This window comes from Hyaloscypha bicolor (genome assembly GCF_002865645.1).
Source record: "Hyaloscypha bicolor E unplaced genomic scaffold K444scaffold_191, whole genome shotgun sequence".
NCBI lineage: Eukaryota > Fungi > Ascomycota > Leotiomycetes > Helotiales > Hyaloscyphaceae > Hyaloscypha > Hyaloscypha bicolor.
In genome coordinates, this window is record NW_020194693.1 from 699,564 (window position 1) to 724,762 (window position 25,199).

Here is a 25,199-nt window from a genome sequence, read left to right on the forward strand (position 1 = left end):
ATTATATTAAAGGGCTATTTATATTATAATTATAGAATTATAAGCTATTTTCTGGGCTGTTTTTAGGCTATTTCTAATTTTTTAGGTACTAAGGCTCTGGGAGCTTTAGTAAATAAAGTAGTAATTTTTAGAATTATTTCTTTAAGATTATTTTTAATAATATATAAAAGAATTATTAAAATTAGGAGTCTGAGGCCCCTAATAGACTTAGTAAGCCCTGAAACCGAATATTATAGGGCCATATACTAGCTTAATATTCTATCTAGCTAAAATATCTTATATAGCCAGAATATCTTATATAGCTAAAATATCTTATATGACTAAAATATTCTATATAACTAAAATATCCTATATAGCTAGAATCGGTTTAGCTAATATAGGGATTTAGTATATGTGATTTAGGGGTTCAAAGCTATATATACGGGCTACTTACTACTATAGAATAGCAGTCAATTCAGTATTATTTACTTGGTTTATATTGCAAGCACGTGACCCTAGCTTTATTACTTAGCCAGTTCAACAGAGCTAAGCGAGCTGATTAGGAATTTGGAGATCGAGGCAAAGCAGGTTTTATCTCCAGAGGCATTTCTCATTGGCCTTATTCCGTAAATGGGTGAGTATATTTCCCAATCCGACTAGCGCAAAACGAAATCCCTCGGCAAACAGAGGTCAAACCCTCAAGTTTCTAGGGTGTTTTAATTGGTATCAATCGACTTATGAGCAAACCACATGACCAAGGCGAGCGAGGCCAACAAGTCGCACCCCGGGCAGCTCCTGGGGCCTGTCAAAAGTCATTCTCAAACAGGTTAGAACTGTGTGAAAAGCTAATACCACAGGTCCAGGTGCTCTCCTTATACCGACCCTCTATTAGCAGACTCTGCTGGCAGATTCCTCCTTGCTAGCGTCTCATGCTTTATTTGTGACAAATGGAAGTTTGTGAGAATATCCCTTACGGATGATCTGCAAGAACTAGCTCCAAGTTTTTAAACAGAGGTAACCTAATATTACTTTGGGGATTTATCAAAGGCTGTAGCTAAGCCTACTCTGTCATTTACTGAATATATCTTAGAAACTCCCAATAACCTATTTCATAAACTCTAAGCCAACAAAATTGATATTAGGCTATATAATGGTAATGGTAATTAATCGGCTTGAGTTTATAGCTGCTTCTCTTTCATATTCAATAGAACCTTTCTTCACGGGGTCTGAGCTTGTTTAATAGTCCATCCTGTACAATCCAACGCGGCGGTAAGTCCCAGGATCCTTGTCGCGTTCAAGCAGAAGACCAAACACAGAATCAAAGGTTACCCATATCGGAACCATAAAGACTTCGCAGTTTTTGGATCCAAGAAAATCCAAATACGTGCGTACAAAGCGTATCCTCCATCCACGTCGAAGCAGCTTTCTGTTCACCAATGGCACTCTCTCTGGAATCGGACACCGCAACGTCAACGATCCGCCGTGCACTTCTCCGTACGGGTCTTTTGTTGCCAGTTGCGTCTTACAGCCTAGGACTTTCAATTTGCTTTCCTGGATAGTTACCTTCGCGACAAGCCTGGAAAATTCTGACGTCTCGAAGCCTTCCCAGTCGTCATAGGGCTCCTCCAACATGTTATGCACAACACCATCGATCTTTGCCCATGACCACGATGGCGCTCGAAGGTTCTTATCTCGCGACCTTTTGTGCGAGGGTTGCACGTACCAGAGGAGCTGGAACTCGATACCCACTCTTCATAGCCCGGCAAAATATTCGGATTTAGAACCCGACTCACGAACACATTGTCTGACGAGCTTTGAGTGCGAAAACATGCGCGCGATGCTAGATATGGCGGTGAGCTTGTCTTTAGGGTATGTTATCGTCGTTCGGGAATACAGGCCCACTATCTTTAGCCATTCGTACGCCATCCTTCGGAGAATGTGTAGATGTTCTGCTTCTAAAAAGTCTTCATCCCAGCTTATCACTGACCTGTGGACTGGAGGGGTCCAGGATAGCACCTTGGGCAGTATTTCGCACGTCTGGAGTGTACGGCACTCCCAAAGCAATTGCGATTTGCAGAAGTACAGGCTTCGTGGAGCCAGTAACGTCTCCAGGAAGCACCAGCCACGCTTCAATATTGACGTGTGTGAGAGATATTCCGATTTGTTGAGCAAGCAAGGATATGTATTTCCATTTGAGGTGTCGCGAAGCTGGAACTTGGCAGTGGGGTCACGCTCAAAGAAACAGCCAGCAGCTCCATCAGGCGCATCGGCGGCGACGAGGTTCAAGAAGCAACCTGAGTATATGCTCCCCATGTGCGCGGCTTCATTTATCCAGTCGTCATCATCGTCTTGAAGAATGCAGAGGGAGTCGATCCATATATACTGGAACCCCAGCCGCCGGGTGGCAATGATGGCATCCTGAAAAGTCTTAGAGAGGTTCTCGAACGGGATATTTTGGAGAAGGGAGTCTAGGTTGTTTAGATTTGCAAGGAGGGGCATGGGTCTTTTCCCCCAGCAGTGGGTCAGAGCAAGGTAGCGCAGGCCATTTCTATTTGGGATCTGGGAGGTGAGGCAAAGGCGAGTGAATTGGCCATTAGGAGATATGGAGACGAGACGTTTTGGTAATCGAGGAGCCATGTCACGGCCTGGACAAGCTGTGGAAGTGGAATGTGGTGTGTTTTGGTATAAATACGTATGAATGATCGTGCCCTAAGGGCGGTAAAGAAGCTATATATACGCCTGTGCGCAGCACGTGACATGCCCCCTCAAAAAGAAGAAAAGGAATATCCCTATTCCTAACCAATGCCATTTAAACGGGTCATTTGCCCTTTAATATAAATTGCGAAGGAGGAACGAGAGCTCGTTGTGAGAAGTGAGCTTGTCGGAAGAAGGGAGCTCGTTGTAAGAGCAAGAGTGAGAGGAAGGGAGCTCTTTATAAGAGCAGGAGTAGAGGGGCTCGTTGTGAGAGCAGGGGCAGAGGGGCTCGTCGTGAGAGCAGGAGTGGAGGGTTGTTCTTCGTCTTCCTCGTCTTCATTGGCAGAGGCAGGGGGGCTCGTTGCGAGAGCAGGAGTAGGAGGAGCGAGAGTAGGAGGAGCTGGTATCTCTTGCAAGCATATCTGCTAAACCACTTGAACGATCCGTTGTATTTGGGTGTCCGTAAGGGCATCCTTTTGGTTAAACCGCTAAGGGGGTTTAAATCGTGAAATAAGAGAAGTGCAAATCTCAGAGACAGGAACGGACGAGAGGAGACGACGTTCCAGGGGTGTGTGTAAGCTCTGTGAAGTACCAGAAGAGAGCAGTACCACGAAGGCAGAGGGGAAAGGCTATACGAATATTGTCTTGCTGAGTCTCTACCAAGTATAAGAGCATGTACGTAAATGCGAAAACGTCTGTATAAACCACCGTCTTTCCGGTTATAGCCATACCTTCTGGATCAAAATATCCAATATGATTAGGGTTGGGGGCCATTCTGGAGGATAGCGTATATGTGGGTCGAGGACTTAATTAAGAGCTCACAATAAGGTATCGATATGGAGGTCGAAATCTTAGGGCATTGCTACCATGTCACGGCCTGGACAAGCTGTGGAAGTGGAAATGTATGTGTTTTGGTATAAATATGTATGAATGATCGTGCCCTAAGGGCGGTGAAGAAGCTATATATACGCCTGTGTCCAGGCCGTGACAAGCCATGACGTTTTTCTGGCAGTGGTGATGATCCTCTCCTTTGGTGCACTCGAGCACCCATTGTTTTGCTCTGGTCCAAGTTACGTCGTCGTCAGTTGTCCCCGACATGAATGGCATAAGCTGATCCGCCATAGAATCTGTGAGTGATTTATTGATCAGTGTACCACAATCCCAATTTATTTAATATCTTACCATGATCCATATGAACAGTAAGCGTCGCAGAAATGTGCCCATCGAACACAGATTGGAGAAGTTTCTTGCGTACAGGTAGCTGCAGCACGATATTGACAACTTTATCATTCTCATATCCGGAATTCTCCATGATGGTTTCATTGAAAAGCAAGCAACCTCGCCCATATTTGGATGCATAATTCAGCTCTTCCACCGTGAATGAGGCCAAAAATACTCTGCAAGCAACGCATCCATTTTCCGCACCCTTGCGTAGCCCATGGACAGACTGACACTTTTCCAACGCCCCGAAGCCGATATGCGAAAGCAGGAACTCCCAAATCCTTGAATCAGTTCTCACTTCTTCCTGCAGCAGCTCGATAAAAATTGTGCGGCAGTACCAGCAGAATTGTGATTCATTCTGTCCCTGTTGTTTTTGAAGTAGAACGGAAGCTAAAAGAGAAATCATTTTGTGATAGAGGATTGAGGACTAGTATTGGGCTAGAGGGCGGTTATATGTACAAGTAGTGTGCTGTGGGACGGGGAGAGGGCCGACGTGGTCGATAATGCCAAGACCCCTGAATTAGACACCAGCGCTTACAACTTCCTTGTAAGCGCCTTTAATTTAACTCATGTCTATGAAATCTCCACCATTTCGAATAGTTTTAATTAAGGGTTTTGGTTGTAAGCAACTTGCGAAATAGTTCGCCACATAAACCCATAAACCACTTTTTAATTCAGACAGTAATAGCTATTTTCAACCGGGAGGCGAAGCACCATCTACGCCTTCTTATTATTGCTTCGTACCTTCTTCCTTCTGCCGACAAGCTCTTTCTCGCCCCAACTCACCCTAGCTTACCCAATATGTCGACAAGGCAGCAAAGTTTACTTTTCCGAACAAAAACACATCTCCTTCGTATTTGGGTTAATGCGTGATACGTAGATCACGGCATAAAGTGACGGGATTACAGCAGCATGCATAAATTTAGGGCCACTAATGGGCCCTATAGTATCTCAATAAGCCCTGTAAGCCCTATAATTATACTGAAACAGAGGCGTAAGGCCCCTGAAGACCCACTATAATCTCATGCAGCTCGATTGGGAGGTTGCATTAAGCCACAGGCTTCTATAGGCCCTTAGCCCCTGTATTTTTAGGCCTGCGTCCGTAATCGGTAGCGGGGTAAAGTAAGCTTTACTACCCTTCTTGGGCCCCCCCACCAAGGCTCCTTACTCACTCTCTTCTTTACTCTCACTTCTTATTTAAAGCCAGTAATTATAGCTACTTTTAATAGTTTATTTGACTTTCCTGATTTATTAAATAGCTAATTAGAGCTCTCTTTTCTCCTTAACTCTTCTGATTTAGATATATTAGAATATACTAAAGCTATTAAAGATAAAGAGAATATCTGGTATAATTTATTATCTAATTTAGAAAATAAAGATAATAATTTACTTGTATTAAGTTTTATTCCTTCTCTCTATTCTCTCGTAGCTACTTTTATAACCTTTATAATACCTGATATTATATATAAAAAGTACTTAACTAGTACTAGAATTAAGGCTATTTATATACTTAAATAAAAGAAATTTATAAATAATATTAAAAAAGCTACTAAAGTATTATAAATACGTATTTATGAACTTATAAGCCTTATTAGATAATATAAATAAAGAGAGAATAAAGATATATTTTTAGAAGTATATTATATTTTTAATTAATTTTATTCTAATTAACTAGTTATTTCTTTTAATATAATTAAATATATTTTATAAGTTATTCTTTAAAATTTAATTATATATAGCTTCTCTTATACTATTATAATAGGGATTTTACTCCTATTAGTCACGTGATTCTGTTATATAATCTCCGGATATCTATATAGTCCGTGGTTCACTTATATTACTCTTTATTTCTTTTTAGTTCTTAGAAATTAACTAACTTTTACTCTCTAATTTCATATTATAGAAGCCTATTCTTCTTTATATATTATTACTTGTTTTATATTTCTATTACATTATAATTATAAAGAAAATAAGAAAGAGGAATTATGAGATAGTTATAAAAACTATTTAGAAGATTCTTATTATAACTAGTTACTTTTAATATAAATTAAATAATAAAGCCTGACTTAAATAAGCTTAGTAAAAAGTAAAGATTAAACTAGTATTTAAAATATAAATATTAGAGTTTTAAGAACTAGAAAAATATTATTTTTATAAATAAAATAGTAATATAATTAGAAGAAATAAAAGAAAAGAGAAAAATATAAAGATTTTCTAAGAAGTTATATAATAAATATTATATAAGAAAGTAATAAAAAAGCTTTTCTAAATTTATATTTTAGGAGTTCTTATATAATAAAAAGGGGCTATATTATATATAAGAAAGAGAAACTATATAATAAAAGCAAAAGCAAAAGCAAAAGATTAATTTAGATATAAAAAACTTCTTAATTAAAAAGGCAAATAAGTAAAAATAAGAAAAGTAATAAAGAAAGTAGCTAAGAAATTAGATAAAAGTATATAGAAAAAGGCTTAGTAAAGTAAGAAAAATATATAAGTATAATAAGAAACCTAGAGCTTTATAATAAAGAATAAATAAAGAAAAATTAATTAGTATTATTATTAAAAGAAGATTCTTATTTCTAAGCTATTATCTTTTATAAAGAAATACTAAAAGAATTATTCTAAGATAATTATTTAGAAGAAAAATATACTAGCTTATAAATCTTATTACTAATAAAAGATTTATAATCTTTAAAGAATTATAAAAATGTTATAGCTAAGTAATTTACTTGATTTGAATACTATTAAATATATATGGTTTTAGATAAAGATAAAGACTACTAGGAAGGGCTTATTAGTAATAAAAAGAAGCTTGGAGAAAAATAAGGGAAATATTAGAAAAGTATATTTTAGTATATAATTCAGAATAAATTAAAGCAATTTCTAATTATATAAAGGAGGTAATTAGACTAAAAGAGGGAAATAAATGTAAGGAAGAACAAAAAAGGGGCTAAGAGAAGATTGTAATATATTATGGCTAGTATATCTTTACTTATTATTAATTGGGTTAGCTAATTTACTCCTTTATATATTAATTAATTAAATAACTGATACCCTTCAGAAGGCAAGTAAGACCTTACAGGGTACTTTAGTGGACTGCATAAATTTATGCCCTGTAATCCCGTTACTTTATGCCGTGATCTTCGTACTAGGCTGTTGCTATTCCTACTAAAGGCTGCCACGCAACGTTGAAGCTGTATTTGTAACGTGAGTATGGGACTTCAAGGAGTATCCTTGAAAATGAAGTTGTTCCAGGATGTGGTGGTATATTTTAATAACAGGCAATGATATATTGCCCGATTCGACTAGTAGAAAACGAACCCCCTCAGAAAACAGAGGTCCAAACCTCAAGATTCTGTAGTATTTCGTTCGGTATCGATCAAGTTATAAGCAGATGGCATTAATCCACCAGTTTTGTTCAGGCCTAATTTTTCGGAGCTCGTATAATGCATCGAAGAGGTTAAGCGTCACCTTAATATACACGCCATTACACAGGATGGCGCGTTCCGGCTTAGCAGGACCCCAAACATAGGATAGTGCTCGATACCGATCTTTCGGGTTTGTTGACCCTAGCTCGATCTCCCTGAGTTCGCATTGCATGCCGGGGCCTTCAACAAACAAGAGCACTCTTATATTCTTGCCGCTATTGAGGCTTTGGAAGATTGGTGGATCTGAGTCACGGTCCTCGAGCATTCGATTAAGAACGTGCAGACTGATGCTTATCAATTGAAAATCATTTTCGAGAGCGTCTCGATCGAGGTTCATCTGAATAGGTAAGTCCTCTGGTGGAGGAAAACCGCTCAGCTCTCCTAACATGAGCGCAGCAAAGAGTCCGGCCCCGTCAGTAGTCATTGTAAGATTACTTCCACACTTGTGCGCGTATTGGTTGTTTGTAGAAACCTGAGCTGCGTTTTACACAACGAAGCAATATAAGTATTGGGGCTGGGGGCACGAGGAACTTAAGTGAGGCATTATCGAGCGATTAGGCAGAAACAGTTGCATCAAATGAGGCTTGAGCAATACATTCAGTAGCGCCACTCAGTCAAGGCTGTATTTTCAAATCTAAGTGGACTGAAAGAGTCTTAGTGCTGGGCCAATTGGGAAGTGCGCGCCCTGCCAACAAAGCAATGCAGGAGGATTTTGTGTGGTCCGAACGGTTGCTGATTGGCATGTGGAATGTCTCAGGGCAGGGAGATTTCCCAGTAAAAATCCCTGCCCCGTACAATCGATTTCGAGGCCTTGCTTATCGATGTGTAGTGGTACGCCCGCCAAAATTAGATGAACCCAGCCTCGCAACACCTGTAGCAATTGAAGATATACTCTCCATATAATATACGAACAGTGCATAAATCCACGGTATTGAGTTGGGCAGTAACAGTAGGGGCAACAGTTATTTATTAGGAGCTACGGAACGGTAATTCTACGCTGTCAAGCAACTGTGACGTCTGTGATAGAGCCTCTGCTTTCTTCACCCTGTAAACTCGCTATAGGGCCCTATATTCCAGGCCCTTCCTCTGAAAGCAGCATTTACGCCTTCCACAAGGGCTACCCCACCTCTTCAGGGCTTCTCCCCTGTACTTATAAGGGAGTCTTCGCTAAGGAGGCCTATAATAGTTGCTTGTTTAGCGTCCTAGTGCTATAGTTGCTCTACCAACAGCGCTACAACTCTAGAAGATCTACTTATCCCCTGCGAATGTCTTATAGCGCCTCTTTACATTGATTTAGGGAGTACTGCCTGGAGTTATTAGGGCTTATAGCGAACTCTTGCCCTATAATTCGTACTTTGTAGAGCACCAAGGGTCAAAATGCCCTGTATTCCCGATACCAGTGTGTCAAATGAATAGAATAGAATAGAATAGAGTAGTGACCGCTACTCATATTCTATTCATATTCTAATCATGGTATTGATGAATATTCATGAATACTTTGAGTAGTATGCACGTGATTCTGCACGTGATTCTGCACGTGAAGAGCTAGCTATATTAGGTAAAGCTTCCGCTTGCTCCAGCTCTAGCGCCACCTCGCTACCCAATTAGGCAACGGCGAGGCTTGGTAAGCGAACCAAAGCACAAGATTCCGAGGAGGATAATTAGTTTATTATTATAGAAAATTAGTATATAGCTAGTATTATATAAGTCTTAGCTTAGTTTAACTAGAGCTATTAATAGGCGCCTTAGTTATTTAATAATTATTAAGTAAACCTTGATTTTCCATGGTCACGTGAAGTCACTCGACCAGTAATTACTAGTATTCATGAATATTCATGAATATATATTCTACTCTACTCTAAATTTTTGAGAATTACGCTACTCATATTCTATTCAAGATATTCATGAATATTCATGAATACCTTGAATACCTTGAATACTTTTTTGACACACTGCCCGATACTTTATGCCGTTGTCTTCGTAGACATTTCAATCCAGAATCCCTCTGTTCAACGACAGGCGGCTCAGCGAGCCCGTCTCTCAGGTCTGATAAACTACTTTAGCATCCCGAGTAGCCAAAGACTGCCAAACACTGTGGAATTCTGCGATGAGAACTGGATTCTATTTCATCCGTTCGTTCAGGAATTGATATGATTAGTACGTACCGATGTCTTCTCCTGACGAAACTGACTTCGATCTCCTCTAGTATTAGGTTTGGGTATGGAAGGGATGTGTTATCGGGTTTGTTTAGGAAGCAATAGTTGAAGGCCTGTTCCTAATCATCTTCCCAGGACTAGACTGACTTCCTCGCCAGGTTATGGCGTTGATATGGAATGGATATGTTATTCAGGTACTCAGGAAACAAAACACAGATGTACGTGCAGACCTCTGTCACCGCTCCCACTTGCTTCCAATCTTAATTGTCATGAATGAGTGCTGGCTCCCACCTCCTTGAAATAGGCAATATCGAAAGATATTCTTGCGATACGTCGATTGGGAAGCGTAGTTCAGGTATAGAGCCCATAATGAACTGGTTCGGGACGGGGTCCTGAAATAGGGTGAACGGTGTCGTCGAAGACGGCTGGATGCTCGAGTGAGGCTCGGTCCTCAGACGGTACTGCACAGAATGCCCTGAACGCATCAAAGATGGTGGGGGCCCTTCCCTTCAGTCCAGCCCGGGCCGAGATAAAGGCGTAATATTGACCGAACTTCTCCCATATCCGTAAATTAGCCAATTCTGGATGAGATCGGAACTCGGGCCAGAACACAACGTATTGCTGTGCCATGAAACACTCATACTGGATCACCAACTCCGCCATCATTGTCTCGAAGGCATCGATGTAGCTGCGATCTACTCCTAAAAGTTCTGGGTACGCATTCTGAGCGTAAAAGCGGACAGAAAGTTGCAGTTCCCCAGTTTCTCTACTCCACTCGAATAGAGGTCAATAGCCCTTTCTTCGTTTGATTGCCATCCAGCGCTACTCGAGTGTAGTTTTCATCCTGAAGGCTTCCCAGTCCATACTTTGGACGACAACAAGGGTGATTGAGCCACGAGCGCTGACTGTGGCCCTGAAATACCCCATTGCAAAGACTCTGGGCTTGGAATATGTGGTGAGTTGCGCGTGGGTGCTGCAGAGTCGGACCCTGAACGGTGCTGTCGAGAGGAGTATAACGTACGGTTGGGGAATCCTGAACGGCCCTGTCGGGAGGAATGTGAGGCGCGAGTGTGGGATTCTTCTGAACGGCGATTGATATGTGTGTGGGAAGACGAGGAGGGGCAGAATGAGATTCTGAACAGCGTGGGGGAGAGTGTGTGACAGGTGCAAGCTCAAGGTCTGATACTGAAACCCGTGCTGGTGGAGATATTCAAGTCTTCCCGACGACCACGGACCTTAGGCCTAAAGTGAACTCCTCTTACTTGACCCTCAGCTAAGAAGGAGGCGTGGGCTCAGGCGCGGGTGTGGGCGCAGGGTTCACACCAGGAAATGGAGTACTTTGCCCGACTGGTCGTTTATCATCAGTATGAATATGAACGGAAGAAAAGGCTCAATAGCATACAATAATAGCTCCAGGTATTGGATTCAACCCCAAACGTGTCCACTTCGTGAGTCGTGGGGTCGGTAAGTTCGCAATGTTCGGCCTGAATAATGGCTGCCCGGCTGTGATCGAAGCTAGCAGTACTTAGTAGGGTCTCCTGAGAGAACCTTTGCTGCATTGCTTCTCCCATATCACCCAAATCTGACTTTGGTACTGCGTTGCTGCTTGGTGTTTGTGTTTGCGAGAAGGAAAGAGAATTCTCAAGTTGATGGGGGATATTGAGAATTGCCGGCTTCTTCATTTTCGACAATGGCATAAGGTTCAAGATTCACCGACTCAAAGGGCGATGACAACAAATGGAAGAAGGCCACCCGTGGTATGACAGCATTCAGGATATCGACAATAAGTGTTTGGTAGACAATAGGCGCTGTTGTAAGATTAGACGGAGAGTCGACTTCACTTCCCACCTGCCTATGAACGTTGCCCAGTTGAGGGGAGAGACCACTGGGTCCTGGTAAAGAGTTGTGAACCTGACCTGTGTATCACAAACCATACACAATCGCTCATGGCCACTGAAGTGAAGTTGCCCCTGTGGCGAGGGATGAGGTCTCAAACAAAAAACTCTACATTCCCGTTTGGCAGCCTTCATCCTGGCATGAAGTACTCCATCAGCCAGGCCGCGGTATTTGTGACAAGAATGTTCGAGCAACTACTGAGTAGAATCAAGAAGCCCGTGAAATAGAACAGCCCAGGTCCGCATCAAAAGCTCAATGTAAATGAAAACCATAGATGTGAAAATGCACGTGACTTTCCCCCTTTCCCAGGGCCTTTGCTCTCGCTTAAATCAAAACAATCACAACATAGTCTCACATGAGACCAGTCGAACCACCAGCCATTTCCTGAAGAAAAGGTTTTGCAAATTCGGTACGCACTCGCGCAGGTACACATTTCGTGAAATTGAATTTCATTCCACTAACCCATGTACGTCAGCACCGAGAGGGAAGGGAGGGAAAGAGCAGGTGAACTTACACTGTCGGCCTGGGAGAGGAATACGTCAGCACTGAGAGGGAAGGGAGGGAAAGAGCAGGTGAACTTACACTGTCGGCCTGGGAGAGGAATACGTCAGCACTGAGAGGGAAGGGAGGGGAAGAGTAGGTGAACTTACACTGTCGTCCTGGGAGAGGAATAGCTGTCAACCTTGTGTAGTCATCAAGATTCCCAAAATAATACTGGGCAGTCTGCTCCCGGTGCGGAGTATCCCATGTAAACCTGCCGCATCGACAGTATGGTTTCAACATATCATGCTCAAGAAATCCAAGAGATATGCCGTCTCCGAGTTGCAAACTTCTGAGTAATTCTTCCATGTCAAAGTATTCTGAAGTCCATGGATCATTCTCCTTAAGCCGTCGGTAAGAGAGAAATTCGGCCTGCACCCATGCCCAAATATGTCCGAGCTGTGCGCTTCCACCAAAACAGGATGGAATGTCGTCTTCCCAATGGCGGCGGCATGTGTCCGAGAATAACTTATCAATTCCGTCTATCTCTCGGAATGCCGTGGACGTAAAACGACCACCATACTCGTGTTCTCGATCCTCTAGATCTTGTAGACTGCGCTCGTTGTGAGACTTCCGAAGGACCAAGCAGAATAGTTGCCATCCATTTCTTGCCGGCAGTGGCCATGTATTTGTCATTGATTCCGGCACTTGTTCGGCGAGGTCGATTGGAGACAAGTCTTCATGAGAACATCGATCATTGCTCTCAATACCCAAAAGAGCCGCAGTTGAGAAATGTGCAGTACGGCAAGGGTCAATGCCATTGTCGATCAAGCACAGCAAGCATGCCAGCGCACCGAAGAGGTCTTCCCCCTGACATCCGCTCCTTCCCAGTTGAAAAGCGGTTAGTACAAGCGTATGTAGAGGCAGGAGTTGTAGCTTCCGACCGCACTCCGAGCAATATCGAAGGAAAAGTCCGCTTGGAGTTTCGAGCGACCTTGCCGAATAGTTATGAAGGCAATCCAGGCAATGGCAGATAGCCTGGGCAGATGTGTGGCAGAACTTGTGTTTCCAATCAAAAGGGACTGATGGTCCACCGGAACCCAAGATCTCGCGGTAGCACTCTGAATCAGCATCCCATCGCCCACAGATATCGACCTCCTCGCCCAAGAAGCGGTTCTCTGTTGCCAATGCATGGTCGACAAACCCTGGTGTAGTGGACGTATGACTTTTCAAGATTGTTATCATGAGGTTGTCAATAGTCGTGTGGCCAAGAGAGTTGTAAGAACTTTTCGATGGCCAAATTGTTAGAGGTACGGAATGGAGAAGGTCCAAAAGGTTGCAACAGGTCTTTGACCCGCGGAGATAACTGATTGCCAGATGGAAGGGGTACAGTGATGATAAATCCACTGCTTTGTTTCGTGCCTCGGAGAGTAGCGTATCGAGAAGGTCAATATTGCCGGCAATAATACTGAAACCCACAGTTTCCACCAGAATCTCGTTCGGCGACTTGCTGGCGGCACTGGCTACTTTTGCAGTAGAAAACGGTATCTCGTCCACCGAAAGGCTGCTGAAACTGTTGGTTTGCAAGGCGTCCACAATCTTCTCCTCGATTGGATGATTTACCCATGATTGTGGCCATTCCTTCCAGGAACTTTCATTCTGACCATCACCGTATTCGTCATCGCCTGGCGGCGAGGGAACCTCCTCGTAATCTTCGTCAGGGACGTGTATGCTCCATCGACACAATTGCGACGGTTTTATGCCGACTTTGGCTCCTTTTTCGCCAGGATCTGATATCATCGGAGATCCCGCATTCAATCCTGGGGTGTTAGGCAGTGACAACGTTCCAGATCCTCGATGTTGATAGAAGCCAAGATTGTCAGCAGTCCAGTGTCGAGGACCCCGGCCCCAATTTTTAGCAGTCTGAAAGCCAAAAAGCCAGAATTGATTCAGCCACGTGAAAGTTGATCTGAAACATCCATTAGCAGGTGTTCCCACAGAGTTCGCGAGGTACTGCACTCTTTCTCCCTCCTGTCCATTGACTTGACAAGATCATTGATCCTGCCTGCAAGGAATAGGTGAGCCCGATCGATGGAAACCTTTTCGTTGAGAGTCTTCGAAAGAGAAGAGATTCCTTTGGAAGATACTACAAGATCTTCTGGAGGAGTGGCGACGGATATATCTGATTTCGCAGGTGATGGGTGGTCGATCGAGGGGAGCCGGCACTGCCCAAAGAATGCTCTGTAGGGAATGTTCCATCGAAGAAATCTGCGCAGAGTCAGTTAACAGCCAAAAATATGTTAGGTACAGTTGATGGACTATGCATACATCGTATTTCCAAGCGGATGCTGAGAATTGAAGAAACCTCCATCGGACAATCCTTGACTCCTGCTGGCTGGGAGTACAACATCCTTTCTGGAGGCCATCTTGGCGTACCGACGAAGTTTGTTCAGATCCAGGTCTTGGCCTTTATATTTCATGACTGTCGACTTGCCGAGAGATGCTCTCGTACGTCCAATCTCGCACATCTCCGCCTTCTTCGTTGCTGGGACATTCTTCTTCCATCCCCAAGTCTTGAATTGATACTTGTACTGTGGCTCACTATAATGCTTCCTTAGAAATGATTGACACTCATCTTGAGGCACCTGAACTCACATCGCGTCAAATCCGTACTGCTCCTTCATAATCTTGATGATTTGGGACAATTTGAGCTTCTCATCGTAGTAATAGCCGTGCAGGTAAGGTTTCAACAGCCCCCATCTCTCCTTGAACGCAACGTCGGGGCGGAAGACGGCAAATGGTCCTGGTACAAAATCCATAGCGGCGGTGAAGTTGGTGGGAAAAAAAGGTGTGCTATGGCAGAGATCCCCAAAATACGAGGCTGCTGGCGGTGCAAGCGGGGAGGTACTGACTTCCAATGCCAAAGATACCTTGCCCCGGCCGTGGGAAGTTGTGAAGGAATTCTCCACAGATCGCAAATAGAGTTGAAAGAGGAGGATTTTGAGATCTCGAAATTTGGTTGGGGTGGGTAGGCTGCCTTACGCCCGGTTTGGCTGTTGCGATTTTGGTGCGAGGCTCAAACTCAAACAGACAAAAAGGAGAGTGGCCAACCACAACAACAATAGAGCGCCACATCGTTGCTCAGTGGCCTTCAGCCCACCTCATCAAATTTACGGACAGCAACGACGTGTATCGCTGCATGCACCAGTGTCACTCTCGTAGCAGCCGATTCTTCCTTGCGATTTTGACAACAGGGAATCGATTTGAAGCCATGTCCGCGCTGGTTGCCTGCCGTCTATGCCGCGACTTCGTTGAAGCAAAAGGGTCTTGATGGACGTATCTCGGCACCGCCAATATCTAATCCTGCAGCAAGTCAGCCTTCTTGTTCTACCCACCTCGATGCGCGGTACAAGCAAAAGGAGACCAGCCAATCATCCGCTTCGTTACACGCCACATCGCCGGCCGTGTGCCGGGGGCTGTTCCACCCGCGGCATGTACCCTAGGGCATTGAAATGCATGGGTTGTCCCCCCCAACTCGGGAGGCAGACAGTTCGAAATCCTCTGTCAGCCAGCCTGCCGTCATTATCCTGCCCACGCTTCTGCCCCGGTCCCTCAACAGACCTCGTTGTTTCCCCTAACTCGAGAGGCAGACAGTTCGCAATCCTCTGTCGGCCAGCCTGCGTGTCTTTATCCCGCCCACGCTTCCCCCCCCCCCCTGTCCCTAAACAGACCTCGTTGTCCTATCAGTACCGAAGACAAAAGCAGACCGCCCAATCACCAGCTCCAGCAAAAGTAGACTGCCCAGTGACAAGCGTCTCGGGGATCTCAAGCTCTCCAAGGTTTCAAGCATTGACTGCGGCAACAATCTGAAAATTTAGCAACGTCCTGAACCCATTCCCATTGCGTGTTCTTGCATTCAATCAAGCCCGAGCGGTCATCTGGTCTGCCTTAGTGTGTTGAACAAAAGTAGACCGGCCATTGACATTGAAATGGCCTGGTTTCACCCAGCTCGAGCTAGTGCCGAGATTCCTCAGAGACCATGAGAGCATCTGGGTGTGCTGTGCCCGATCGGACTCGCAGGAGTAATCAGCCCTGCTGTCTAGTGTGCATGGGGTTGAGTACTGCTTTGTCATTGAAGGAAAGATGCACAGTGTGGTTGTGACAGTTGTGACTTGTTCCGGAAGACGAGAGGACTTATAAGACTCGTCCCCGTCCGCTTCTCCCAACTTCTGACACCATCACCTCAAGCTCTGGCCTCGTCATCTCAACTTCCGACCCGATAAGAGACTTGCCCCGCAGCTGATCAAGCTCTGTTATATCCCGCCCAGTCTTTGATTCTTTCCTCCAGCTGCTGGTGACAACCCAAGTCCCAGTGTTCAGAGCACAGATAGAACGCCGTCGAGTACGTCTGCGGGCATCTTTTCATTTGTGCCTGATCGAGGATCTGATTTCCTGTCATAAGAAATAGACTGACCTCCATAGACTCGTAGGACCCACTCAAGAAGACCTAGCCGTCACTATGACACGCAAGTCAAGCAACAAGAAAGGCGGCCATCCTCGATCACCCAGCCACCACGGAGAGAGCAAGACCAAGCAACCCGAACAAAGCCTTCAGAAAACCACAGAAGCACAAACATGTCCCTACCATCACTCGATCCTCCACCTCGAACATACTCCTATCAGTGGATACGGGCAATCGCCAATGGAACGGTTCATCACTGAGTCGCCCTCCGAGCAGTCATCGCTCTTCCGTCGACCGGATACAGGGAAGCTATCAACCTGGAAAGAGTGCTTGTGTGGCAACAGCAGCACAACAGGCGAGCAGGTGTCGGCGGGAAAGGGCAATTCAGAAGCTTCTTCCCACGGGACAAAGAGTGCATAGTCCTACTCGTGGCTGTCGACGAGGATTCTGAGGATCGGTTTGTCTTGGGATACCGGAGTGTAGTCCTGGGTGAATGGAATGTGGTTGACATTAGCTTGTGTGCATGGCAGACTGTGCTGTGTTGATTGAAAGATATCAGTGCCAACTAGCGCACCCCACTTGAGGATCTTGATCATAGATAGAAATGACAAAGTTTTTCCTCGCCATAGGGAGAGCAATTTTGATGTACATGTCATCATCCCTTACTCCGAGTCTCTACTGGCCTGTTGTGCCGTAACACACCGCCTTTCCATCTTTGGCATTGAATCCATGAGTAGTGAATCAAGATTGCTTGCAAGAACGATATTGCGCTGTTTCTTGGGAGAGGGAGGTGAGGCTGCACGTCAGTTTTCAAACATCAATTCCACTCAATCAAAACTTCGATTCCCCTCCCCATCTTCCTCAAATCAAATCACAATTGCGTTTCGCCGCTCTCCACCAAATACAAAAGAACCGAGGAAGGAAAGAAGGGCGAACTCTGCTTCGCGGTGAACAAAAAACGCGGTCCTGATTCTCCAATGTCCCAAGTCAAAGTTCTACATCTCAATGTCCCTTCTTGTAATGTTCCCTCGACTTGCGGTGCATTCAAATTCTGCCTCATCGAATCTCTTCAAACTCTCAAAAAAGAAAATCCGAATTTCTTCTACGAGAAAGGTCAAATAAAAGGTCAATTTTGACTTGGGGAATTGAGAATGAGGGCCGCTTTTTCTGTCCACCGCGAGTCTGCCCACTCGCCAAAACCTCATCGGCATTTCCGCACCCAACCTCCGACCTCACCTCTTCACCTCCCCTCCAAGACCCGCAACCTCATCCCCCCACATCTCCCTCCACCAACCCTCAAAATGTCCTTCGACTCCCCCCTCCCTCCCTACAACGCCTCGGATCCAACAGCCACCTTCCTCAATTCCTCATGCCTCGACCTCCTCATGATCGAGCTCGTGCCAATGGCCTACCGAATCGTCAACGAAATCGACTCCTCCGACCCCCCCCCCCCCTCTGCCAACCCCTCTTCAACCACGACTTCACAAGCACAATCCCCTACACAATCACGGAAAGGAGATGGAAGCTTAAAGGGGGGGGCAGGAGCAGTAGGTGTGAACGGAAGTAGGAAAATGGACGAGGAAGAGGAGCGCGATGCTGTGTTCTACCGTCTCGAGATGCTCGGGTATCGCGTTGGGCAGGGCTTGGTTGAACGGTATAATCTCCCCCTTTCCCCCCATATCCCATCTTTAAGGAAGAGGAAGCTCATGGCTGGTGTTTTCACGCAGGTTCTCCAAAGACCGCCCCCGCTTCACCGACACCCTGGACGTAATAAAGTTCCTGTGCAAAGACCTCTGGATGCTCGTCTTTAGGAAGCAAATAGACAATTTGAAGACGAACCACCGGGTACGCTTCCGTCTCCTCTCCCCTCCTTCTTCCCCCATCTCTCATCCCGCCTCCCTGTCCACCACAATGCCTCCAATTCGAGCGCAGCAAAGCTAATAAAAAAACAGGGGGTCTACGTCCTAACAGACAACTCCTTCCGACCATTCAGCCGCATGTCAACCGAAGCAGGTGGACAAGCAGTCGTCAAAGCACAGCCTTTCCTATATTTCCCCTGCGGGATAATACGAGGAGCGCTGGCGAGTATGGGGATTAATGCCAATGTACAGGCAGAGACGAGCGAGTTGCCTGGGGCGACATTTCAGGTTAAGGCGCTGGTTGCAAAGACTTAGGGGGTGTGGGGTGTGGGGAAGAAGAAGAAGTTGGGGTTGAGGGTTAGAGAGAAGGGGTAGAGGAGTACGCAAGGGATAGAGGCCGAGGGAAGGAGACAGGGGCGGAGATGGGATACCGCGAGGGCAGAGGAAGGGGAACGAAGGTGTTATGATTGGTGATCGATGCAATTTAGCGGCATAACTGGCTGGCGTTTCGGAGGCATATTCTGGAGTTCCGGGCACAAGATCCAACAAGACTCTTCAGAGCACAAGCTTGCAAAATAAGAAGCAGCCTCACACATCACTTCACCCATCACAGCATAACAGTTTCACTTTTCAAAGCCCATTTATTGCTCATGTAGACCGCTAGCACCACCCCGCCGTCCATCAACCAGTCATCGGACGTCAACCTTCCTCCCTTCCCCCAAACACGCAACGAAAGTAAGAGATCGGAAACAAGTCCACTCTCCCTTTAGCCGAGAACATCGAAGAAGAAAAGGTATGGCAGTCATTTTACAGCCTATCTAAGCAGCGCCAACGATCAGTGGAATTCCTACGACAGAAAAGACCAGACCCTTGCATATTTCTTGTCCTCCTTTAAAAGAGAGCTCGCCATTCAGAATGACAAACGAAAATGAAAGACAGCCAATTTTTCAACGACGAAAATAGCCAAAGAAAGTAGGGAAATTTTGTCTTAATCTAGGTTGCGGATAAGGGGAAAAGGAGAGACGGATGGGAAGACTACTTTTGCGGTGGGTTGTGTGCGAAGCTGACACCCTTTGCGATATTGCCCTTCAGGCCTTCTACGCAAGCCTTAAGGAGTGTCTTTTCGCTCTCGTCGAGGTTGGTAAGGGGGTTATGTGCCTTCTCTGCGCCGGTGGTCTATTTCTATTAGCAAAGTAATTTGATTGTAGGGAGAGACATACGCCTAGCTCGACGGGAACGGAGAAGAACTCGCAGCCAGTTTCCTTGAAAATCTCCTCGCCACCTGGAATACCTTGCAGGTAGACGAAGGTTGGGGTAACGATGCCCTTCTCGCCGGTAAGGCCCTTGAGAACTGCTTCTGCGAATCTGCTTTCATTAGAATTGCTCAGGATGAGGCAAACTGACATACCGGAATCCGGCATAAGCCATAGAAAGAGTAGCAGATCCAAGACCATCCTTAGCTTTGACAACCTCATCACCACCAAATTGCACGCGCTTGATCAGATCAGCCATCTTTTCATCTGGGATCTTAACAGCAGGCTTTGCCTGGCTGAAGAGAGGGACAATAGTCTCTCCCGAGTGGCCACCAATGACTGGGATATTCAAGCTTTGTGGGCTCTTCTCGCCAATGATCTCCGCAACGAAGGTCTCTGCTCGGACAACATCGAGGGTAGTGACACCGAAGAGACGCTTGGGATCAAAGACTCCCTTCGCCTTGAGGACCTCGGCTGCGATTGGAACGGTTGAGTTGACAGGGTTTGAGATGATGAGGATATAGGCTTTTGGTGCCACTTCGGCAATGACTTCGATGAGGCCTTTGACAATGCCGGCGTTGATGTTGAAGAGATCATCACGGGTCATTCCGGGCTTGCCTGTCCATCATCAGTTTGATGTCCTTGTAAGGAGGGTTTCTACATACGGGGGATTCCAGCGGGAATGATAACGATGTCTGCATCTTTCATTGCGAGCTTGGCTCCATCATCCTTTGGAAGATAGCCGGTGATTTTCTATATCCCTCATCAGCTAATTCTTCCACCCCTGTGGATGTACGTACAGCGGGTGACGAGATATGGGACAGATCTGCTGCGACACCCGGAGTATTGACGACATCGTACAATGCCAATTCGGAGATGAGAGGAGAGGTCTTGAGGAGGAGGGACAATGGCTGTTGAGGTCAGCAATGCTCAGCGGGTAAGAATCAAGGCAAGGCACCTGTCCAATTCCACCAGAGGCACCAGCGACAACTAAACGTCATCAGCACCATCCCAACACCTTCTCCCCGCCCTCTGCAAACATACCGGCTTTGATTCCCATAATTGCGGTTTCGGTGATGATCGAAATCTGCCCCAACAAGTGTCAACATTTACCCCGCATTATCTCCAATTGGCCCCAATCCACCCGGAACCAGCATACCTAAAGTGGAAAAGTCCTAGATACTGCAGAGAATTGGAGGTCGCAGAGAGGAGTCTGCGAAGAGAAGGTTTTTGTAGGATGAAGGGAAGGGTTGTCTCCTGACTCCTTGAAATTGGTTGGCCGGGTTGAGCTCTTTCTTGCTGGACCTGGTGGGCAGCCAAGCGAGAGCGGGGTGGGGGTCGGTGGAAGGCTCGATCGGGCCGGCGATTTAAAAGTATTTGTGCGGAAGCTGAACGCTCTCCTTTGCAGAGATGAAGTTCAAAAAGAGAAGTAAATATTTGAATGGCAGTACCTTGCAGATTAATCAAGACGTTTATACTGCCCCTTAGCACCGCAGGGCCGAGGCAGCTGCTTCGGCGAGGATCGGACAAGGCTCCTAAGATGGTTGCGACTCTTGCCGATATGATCTTCACATGCCGGAAGACAGGGACAATGCTGGATATACTTTTACCAGAAGTCAAAACGGTGTTTTCAAGGTTCCATATTTGCTGCAGCCGAGCCAGATGTCCAATGCCGTGAGCCATTCACGATCCTAGTCAGCCACAGGATTTTGCAAGTGCCACGAGGCTCTCAAGAGATCCAGTCAGGCCAAAGAATTCCATGCAACCACATATCATAGCATTCACAGACCAAATATAGCTTCTTGCAAATGAGTTCAGTTCAGTTTATGACTGACTAGCAAGACCGTCCCATGCACCAAGTCATCCCCATGCATCAATCACTCATCCTTCTCAGCAGCCGCCTTCTTCGCCTTTGCACCACGCAGCTTCTTCTCTGGGGCATCCTTCTTAGGTGTTTGTGACAAACGGATGGCAGATGCGCGGGAAACAGCCTCAGCGCGGAGATCAGATCGATAACCTGACTTTGCGGTGCTGCTGACGATGCCCTTGTAGGTCCTGTATATACTATCAATATCCTGCTCCATATGTATGCCGCAAGAGATGTACATACTTTCTTGTGGTCTTGTTTCCGCCAAAGGTGACCTTATTGACAGAGCTTCCTGGTCGTTGTGGGTGCTTCGTCTTCTTGGTGATCAACATAACTCCTCCCTTGTCGCCCTCAGCTGGCGCAACTCCGATGGCCTATTCTAATCAGTATTCCGTCTCTCTGCTGTGTGTCCTTCTCGGCATACCTTGTCGTTAACGAAACCGGCATACTGGATAGAAATTAGTAAATGTTCAATCCCCTCGATTTCAAACCATACCTTGCGGGAGTGGACGTTGGTCAGGTTGAGAGGATCACGAGAGAATCGAACACCTCCACTTGAAGCGCGCTTCACAAGGTAGGAGTTCTGGTGTCCTGTGGTTGATCAGTGCCTGTTGACATGAATTTCCATTTCCCTCTCTCCAATTCTCCATCTCCACCATTCTTCTCGGGTAGTCATTCCAGGGCAACGTACGGGCAATCTCCCAGATCAAGTCCGCAGACACTTGGCTCGAGTGGTGAGTCATGTTGATTGTATTGAAGTTGTCAACTCAATCTCAATTGTAGTCTTTCAACTTTGACATCGAATTCAAAATTCTGTGTGTATCTCCCCACCAATCAGCATCCCTCGCTTCTACCACAAGATTAGCACAACGCTAAGAGCCGCTAAGCCCAATGCGCGCGCTTCGTCACCCCATAATCACCCCCAGCCTCACTCATCCGCTTTGAGCTCTGTAACGCATCAACAACCATGAGCTGACCTCCCTTACCCCTTCCTAGGGTTTCATGTGCCAAGTCCATTTCCAACTCTCCTGCGACGGAATCCCTCCCACTCGTTTCCAACTCCTGAGTCTTTAGAGTTCGTCCAGGACCCTTATAAGCTCCATCCCCAGCCTCCCGCGGGAAGATTTAAGAAGATGGGCTACCTATTGTACTCCACCGTGTTCGCTCTTCTCGTACTGTCAACCGGTAGCTTCCTATTCCTCCTTCTTTCCCTTCCCTTCCTCCATTTCACTTCACTAACGAGCGTATCTACAGTCCTCTTCCTAACCCGGCCCCTCTGGACACCCCTCATGCCATCCCTCTCCATCTCCCTGCCATCAGGCCTACTCTCCTCAATCCCCTCGCCCTCCTTTCCCTCCTCATTTCCCGGCTCCTCATACCTCTACTCCCGCCTACCCTCCTCCTTCTCGTCAGATATCGAATCCGGCTTCTCCTCGTCCGCCTTCGACCTCAGCGCCAACGTTGCCGCCGGAGACTCCCGCGCCGGCCTCGACACCGAAAGCAAGCGCGAGATCCAGAGAATTATGAAGAATAGGAGAGTCAATTTTGACGAGGCGAGACGAATTTATACAGAAGGGAGGTTTGCGAAGAATGGGATTGGGCCGGATGGGAGGCCGAGAGATCCGAAGTTTGTTAGTTTTTCGTAGGGAGGGAGACGGTAGATGAGTTGCATAGAGAGACAGGATTCTGGACTCTTTGCGATAAGTCTGTTGATCTCTTTGACCTTCGAGCGACGATTCAAGACACCATTATACACTCGATCATACATTACGAAGACTCGAGTCGTTGTATACTACATACTTTACGGATACCCGGAGACCTTTCATACCTCAACTACATCATGGGAATCAGCGGAGAGATAGGCATTACGGCGTTCGGACTGAATGATCACGACAATTTCAAGATAGGAGAGAGGATGATGGCTCAGATCCAATGGAGCCATCAATATGGAGCAAGACACGCCAAGTCAAGTCAAGTTAAGAATCTACATACAGACTATCAATCAGTGGAATGGCTGGGCGAAAGTCCACCACACTATAAAACACTCTCTCTTCTACATGTTCCACTGTGACCTTCACTCCCAAATCTCTCGATTGAAGAATGATCCCATTCTCACATACCGGTATCTGACTACTCCCAACCCTTATCGCAGGAACGGTTTTAGTTTCACATTCCATTCCTCACGATATGCAAGATGTAGTCAGCATTCTCAGACAGGACAACCCTCCAACCCGTTTATCCCCAGTACTCTATCCATGTATTTATGCAACAAGCCTTCCATCGGCGCAGACCAAGCCAATGAATTCATCCCACTCAGAAGCATTATCACTTCCCCACCCGCTTTAGCCCTCAAACGAGTAAAACCTAATCATAACCGCTCTTCCATGAAACAACGCACCGTCACCCCCTCAAAATTAACCTGACTTCTGTGATGGCACCGCCACAGCTAGATTTCAGGACACGACGATCCTCCACTTCCTCTCCAACCTCCCTCTTGAACTCAGGCGTCTGCAAACTCAAACTTCACTGTAAAGCACGAGTCTCCCCACCTGTTTGATCTACCAGATCTACATGTCTTAAACAGCTCGCCACTGCGAATGAAACAACACATTCAACCGCGAATACAATGCACTTCCAAGACGTCTTATTGGTTCTCAAGTCATCCTTCCACACCTTCCTAGAAGACTCGATATCAAATAAAACATTCAACCACGAATGATTCCCACTATGTCAAAGCGTGGTGCTAAGACCAAATGTCAAACTTGTGCAGAACACACCCAACCCCACAGAAGACGAATCAAACCTACTTTCATATGCTTAAGTCGATTTATCTTTATGAATAACATATCCTTCCAGCCGACAACATCTCTCGGGAACCACGAAAATCATTGTTCTTCAGCCTTCAAGCACAAGCAAAGCCGTATTTAACCTCATTACCAACATCTCTCCCCGTTCCCTTTCTCTCTCTATGATTCTATCTTACCTCAAACAGAAAATCCATCCCCCACACCTATCGTTTCAGAAAAGCTATAGTCTTTTCGCGTTACCGTCATCTTTATTATCGATCTCACATCCTCCTTGGGAAAAGTCACCCCATTCTTCTAGCGCTCTGTGTACATTCACAGTGAGAATGTTTGACATTATTTTCGCGCTTGACAACAATCCTCATCCCACCCGGAGTACGGACGAACATTGCTGTCACGTCCACGCCCTCTATTTACTCTCCCTTTCAAGCACATCCCCTTTCACTCCTTGGCTCAGAATGCTGTCCCAACAGAATGTGGAGAGCAGGCGTTCCTGTCACTGACCCTTCTTGCATCAATGCCCGCTTACATCCAAATGATGTTATCCTTCAGAGTCTTCTTTCTAATGCCGGACCCAGCACTGCTTACACGTCCGTTTTATACTCAAAGCACAATGATCGAAAAACGTTGCTCATCCTGCCTCCGCCTCGCTACCCTTATACCCCCACCTGAAATCTTTATAATAATTAACAAGTCAAACATATCGTTATTCTGCATTTCAAACCATTTACTTCAACCCTCCCGTCGCTTTACACAAGCCCTTTCCACCCTCCTTATATTTAGACACACTACTTTCACACCATAAAAGCGGCGAGTTAGCCAGAATGTCATAAAAGCACACTTCAATACACCCAAAAGCCAATCAAAGAGTTGGAATACAGCAATGAAGCAAGTATCTGCTGTTCTGCTAAGTCTCTCCTTCCCACTTTTCTGACACATGCAATGCTTTTGCTTAGAGCCTGCAAGTCTGTCATTCTCTGTCTTCTCTCGGATTCGTTGTACAAGTCTATAGAATGGACGAAAATGATAACAGAAGTGGATCTGACAGCAATGAACGAAATGATAATAACAAAGAGGAAATTTTACTCTTTGCGAGC

General features: G+C 45.8%; 8 protein-coding genes across 8 annotated transcripts; 3 read left to right on the forward strand and 5 right to left on the reverse strand.

Annotated features, from left to right (window-relative positions):
- Nucleotides 1–1,215: 1,215 nt before the first annotated feature.
- On the reverse strand, nt 1,216–2,616 carry K444DRAFT_549132 (HET-domain-containing protein; the record flags this gene model as incomplete). Its single annotated transcript, XM_024876429.1, has 3 exons — nt 1,216–1,525; nt 1,571–1,727; nt 1,764–2,616. The coding sequence occupies 3 exons, from the start codon at nt 2,614–2,616 to the stop codon at nt 1,216–1,218; spliced, it is 1,320 nt and encodes a 439-aa protein (XP_024726249.1).
- A 4,665-nt stretch (nt 2,617–7,281) lies between these two features.
- K444DRAFT_486844 (uncharacterized protein) lies at nt 7,282–7,446 on the reverse strand (the record flags this gene model as incomplete). The annotated part of the gene is made up of 1 exon (XM_024873128.1): nt 7,282–7,446. A coding segment is annotated over one exon (165 nt), but the record flags the coding sequence as incomplete, so codon positions are not given.
- A 4,056-nt stretch (nt 7,447–11,502) lies between these two features.
- K444DRAFT_298311 (uncharacterized protein) lies at nt 11,503–14,931 on the reverse strand. The gene is made up of 6 exons (XM_024871699.1): nt 14,513–14,931; nt 14,186–14,458; nt 13,877–14,125; nt 12,028–13,826; nt 11,892–11,900; nt 11,503–11,834 (listed from the first exon to the last, which is right to left on the reverse strand). The coding sequence occupies exons 1-6, from the start codon at nt 14,674–14,676 to the stop codon at nt 11,827–11,829; spliced, it is 2,502 nt and encodes an 833-aa protein (XP_024726251.1). The 5' UTR covers nt 14,677–14,931; the 3' UTR covers nt 11,503–11,826.
- Nucleotides 14,932–16,179: 1,248 nt separating this feature from the next.
- Nucleotides 16,180–16,948, forward strand: K444DRAFT_622917 (uncharacterized protein). Its single transcript, XM_024882194.1, has 2 exons — nt 16,180–16,259; nt 16,340–16,948. The coding sequence occupies exon 2, from the start codon at nt 16,377–16,379 to the stop codon at nt 16,737–16,739; it is 363 nt and encodes a 120-aa protein (XP_024726252.1). The 5' UTR covers nt 16,180–16,259; nt 16,340–16,376; the 3' UTR covers nt 16,740–16,948.
- A 622-nt stretch (nt 16,949–17,570) lies between these two features.
- Nucleotides 17,571–18,493, forward strand: K444DRAFT_605452 (trafficking protein particle complex subunit 6A; the record flags this gene model as incomplete). The annotated part of the gene is made up of 3 exons (XM_024878855.1): nt 17,571–17,973; nt 18,047–18,164; nt 18,272–18,493. Exons 1-3 carry the CDS (start codon nt 17,621–17,623, stop codon nt 18,491–18,493), a joined length of 693 nt encoding a protein of 230 aa, XP_024726253.1. The 5' UTR covers nt 17,571–17,620.
- Nucleotides 18,494–19,213: 720 nt separating this feature from the next.
- On the reverse strand, nt 19,214–20,887 carry K444DRAFT_605454 (putative malate dehydrogenase, cytoplasmic; the record flags this gene model as incomplete). Its single annotated transcript, XM_024878856.1, has 8 exons — nt 20,591–20,887; nt 20,476–20,518; nt 20,390–20,421; nt 20,232–20,342; nt 20,097–20,184; nt 19,587–20,049; nt 19,399–19,543; nt 19,214–19,354 (listed from the first exon to the last, which is right to left on the reverse strand). Exons 2-8 carry the CDS (start codon nt 20,489–20,491, stop codon nt 19,214–19,216), a joined length of 996 nt encoding a protein of 331 aa, XP_024726254.1. The 5' UTR covers nt 20,492–20,518; nt 20,591–20,887.
- A 96-nt stretch (nt 20,888–20,983) lies between these two features.
- On the reverse strand, nt 20,984–22,093 carry K444DRAFT_605458 (ribosomal protein L28e). Its single transcript, XM_024878857.1, has 5 exons — nt 21,990–22,093; nt 21,795–21,889; nt 21,723–21,746; nt 21,542–21,672; nt 20,984–21,486 (listed from the first exon to the last, which is right to left on the reverse strand). Exons 1-5 carry the CDS (start codon nt 22,039–22,041, stop codon nt 21,309–21,311), a joined length of 480 nt encoding a protein of 159 aa, XP_024726255.1. The 5' UTR covers nt 22,042–22,093; the 3' UTR covers nt 20,984–21,308.
- A 144-nt stretch (nt 22,094–22,237) lies between these two features.
- K444DRAFT_622921 (uncharacterized protein) lies at nt 22,238–23,343 on the forward strand. Its single transcript, XM_024882195.1, has 2 exons — nt 22,238–22,483; nt 22,553–23,343. Exons 1-2 carry the CDS (start codon nt 22,432–22,434, stop codon nt 22,942–22,944), a joined length of 444 nt encoding a protein of 147 aa, XP_024726256.1. The 5' UTR covers nt 22,238–22,431; the 3' UTR covers nt 22,945–23,343.
- Nucleotides 23,344–25,199: the final 1,856 nt, after the last annotated feature.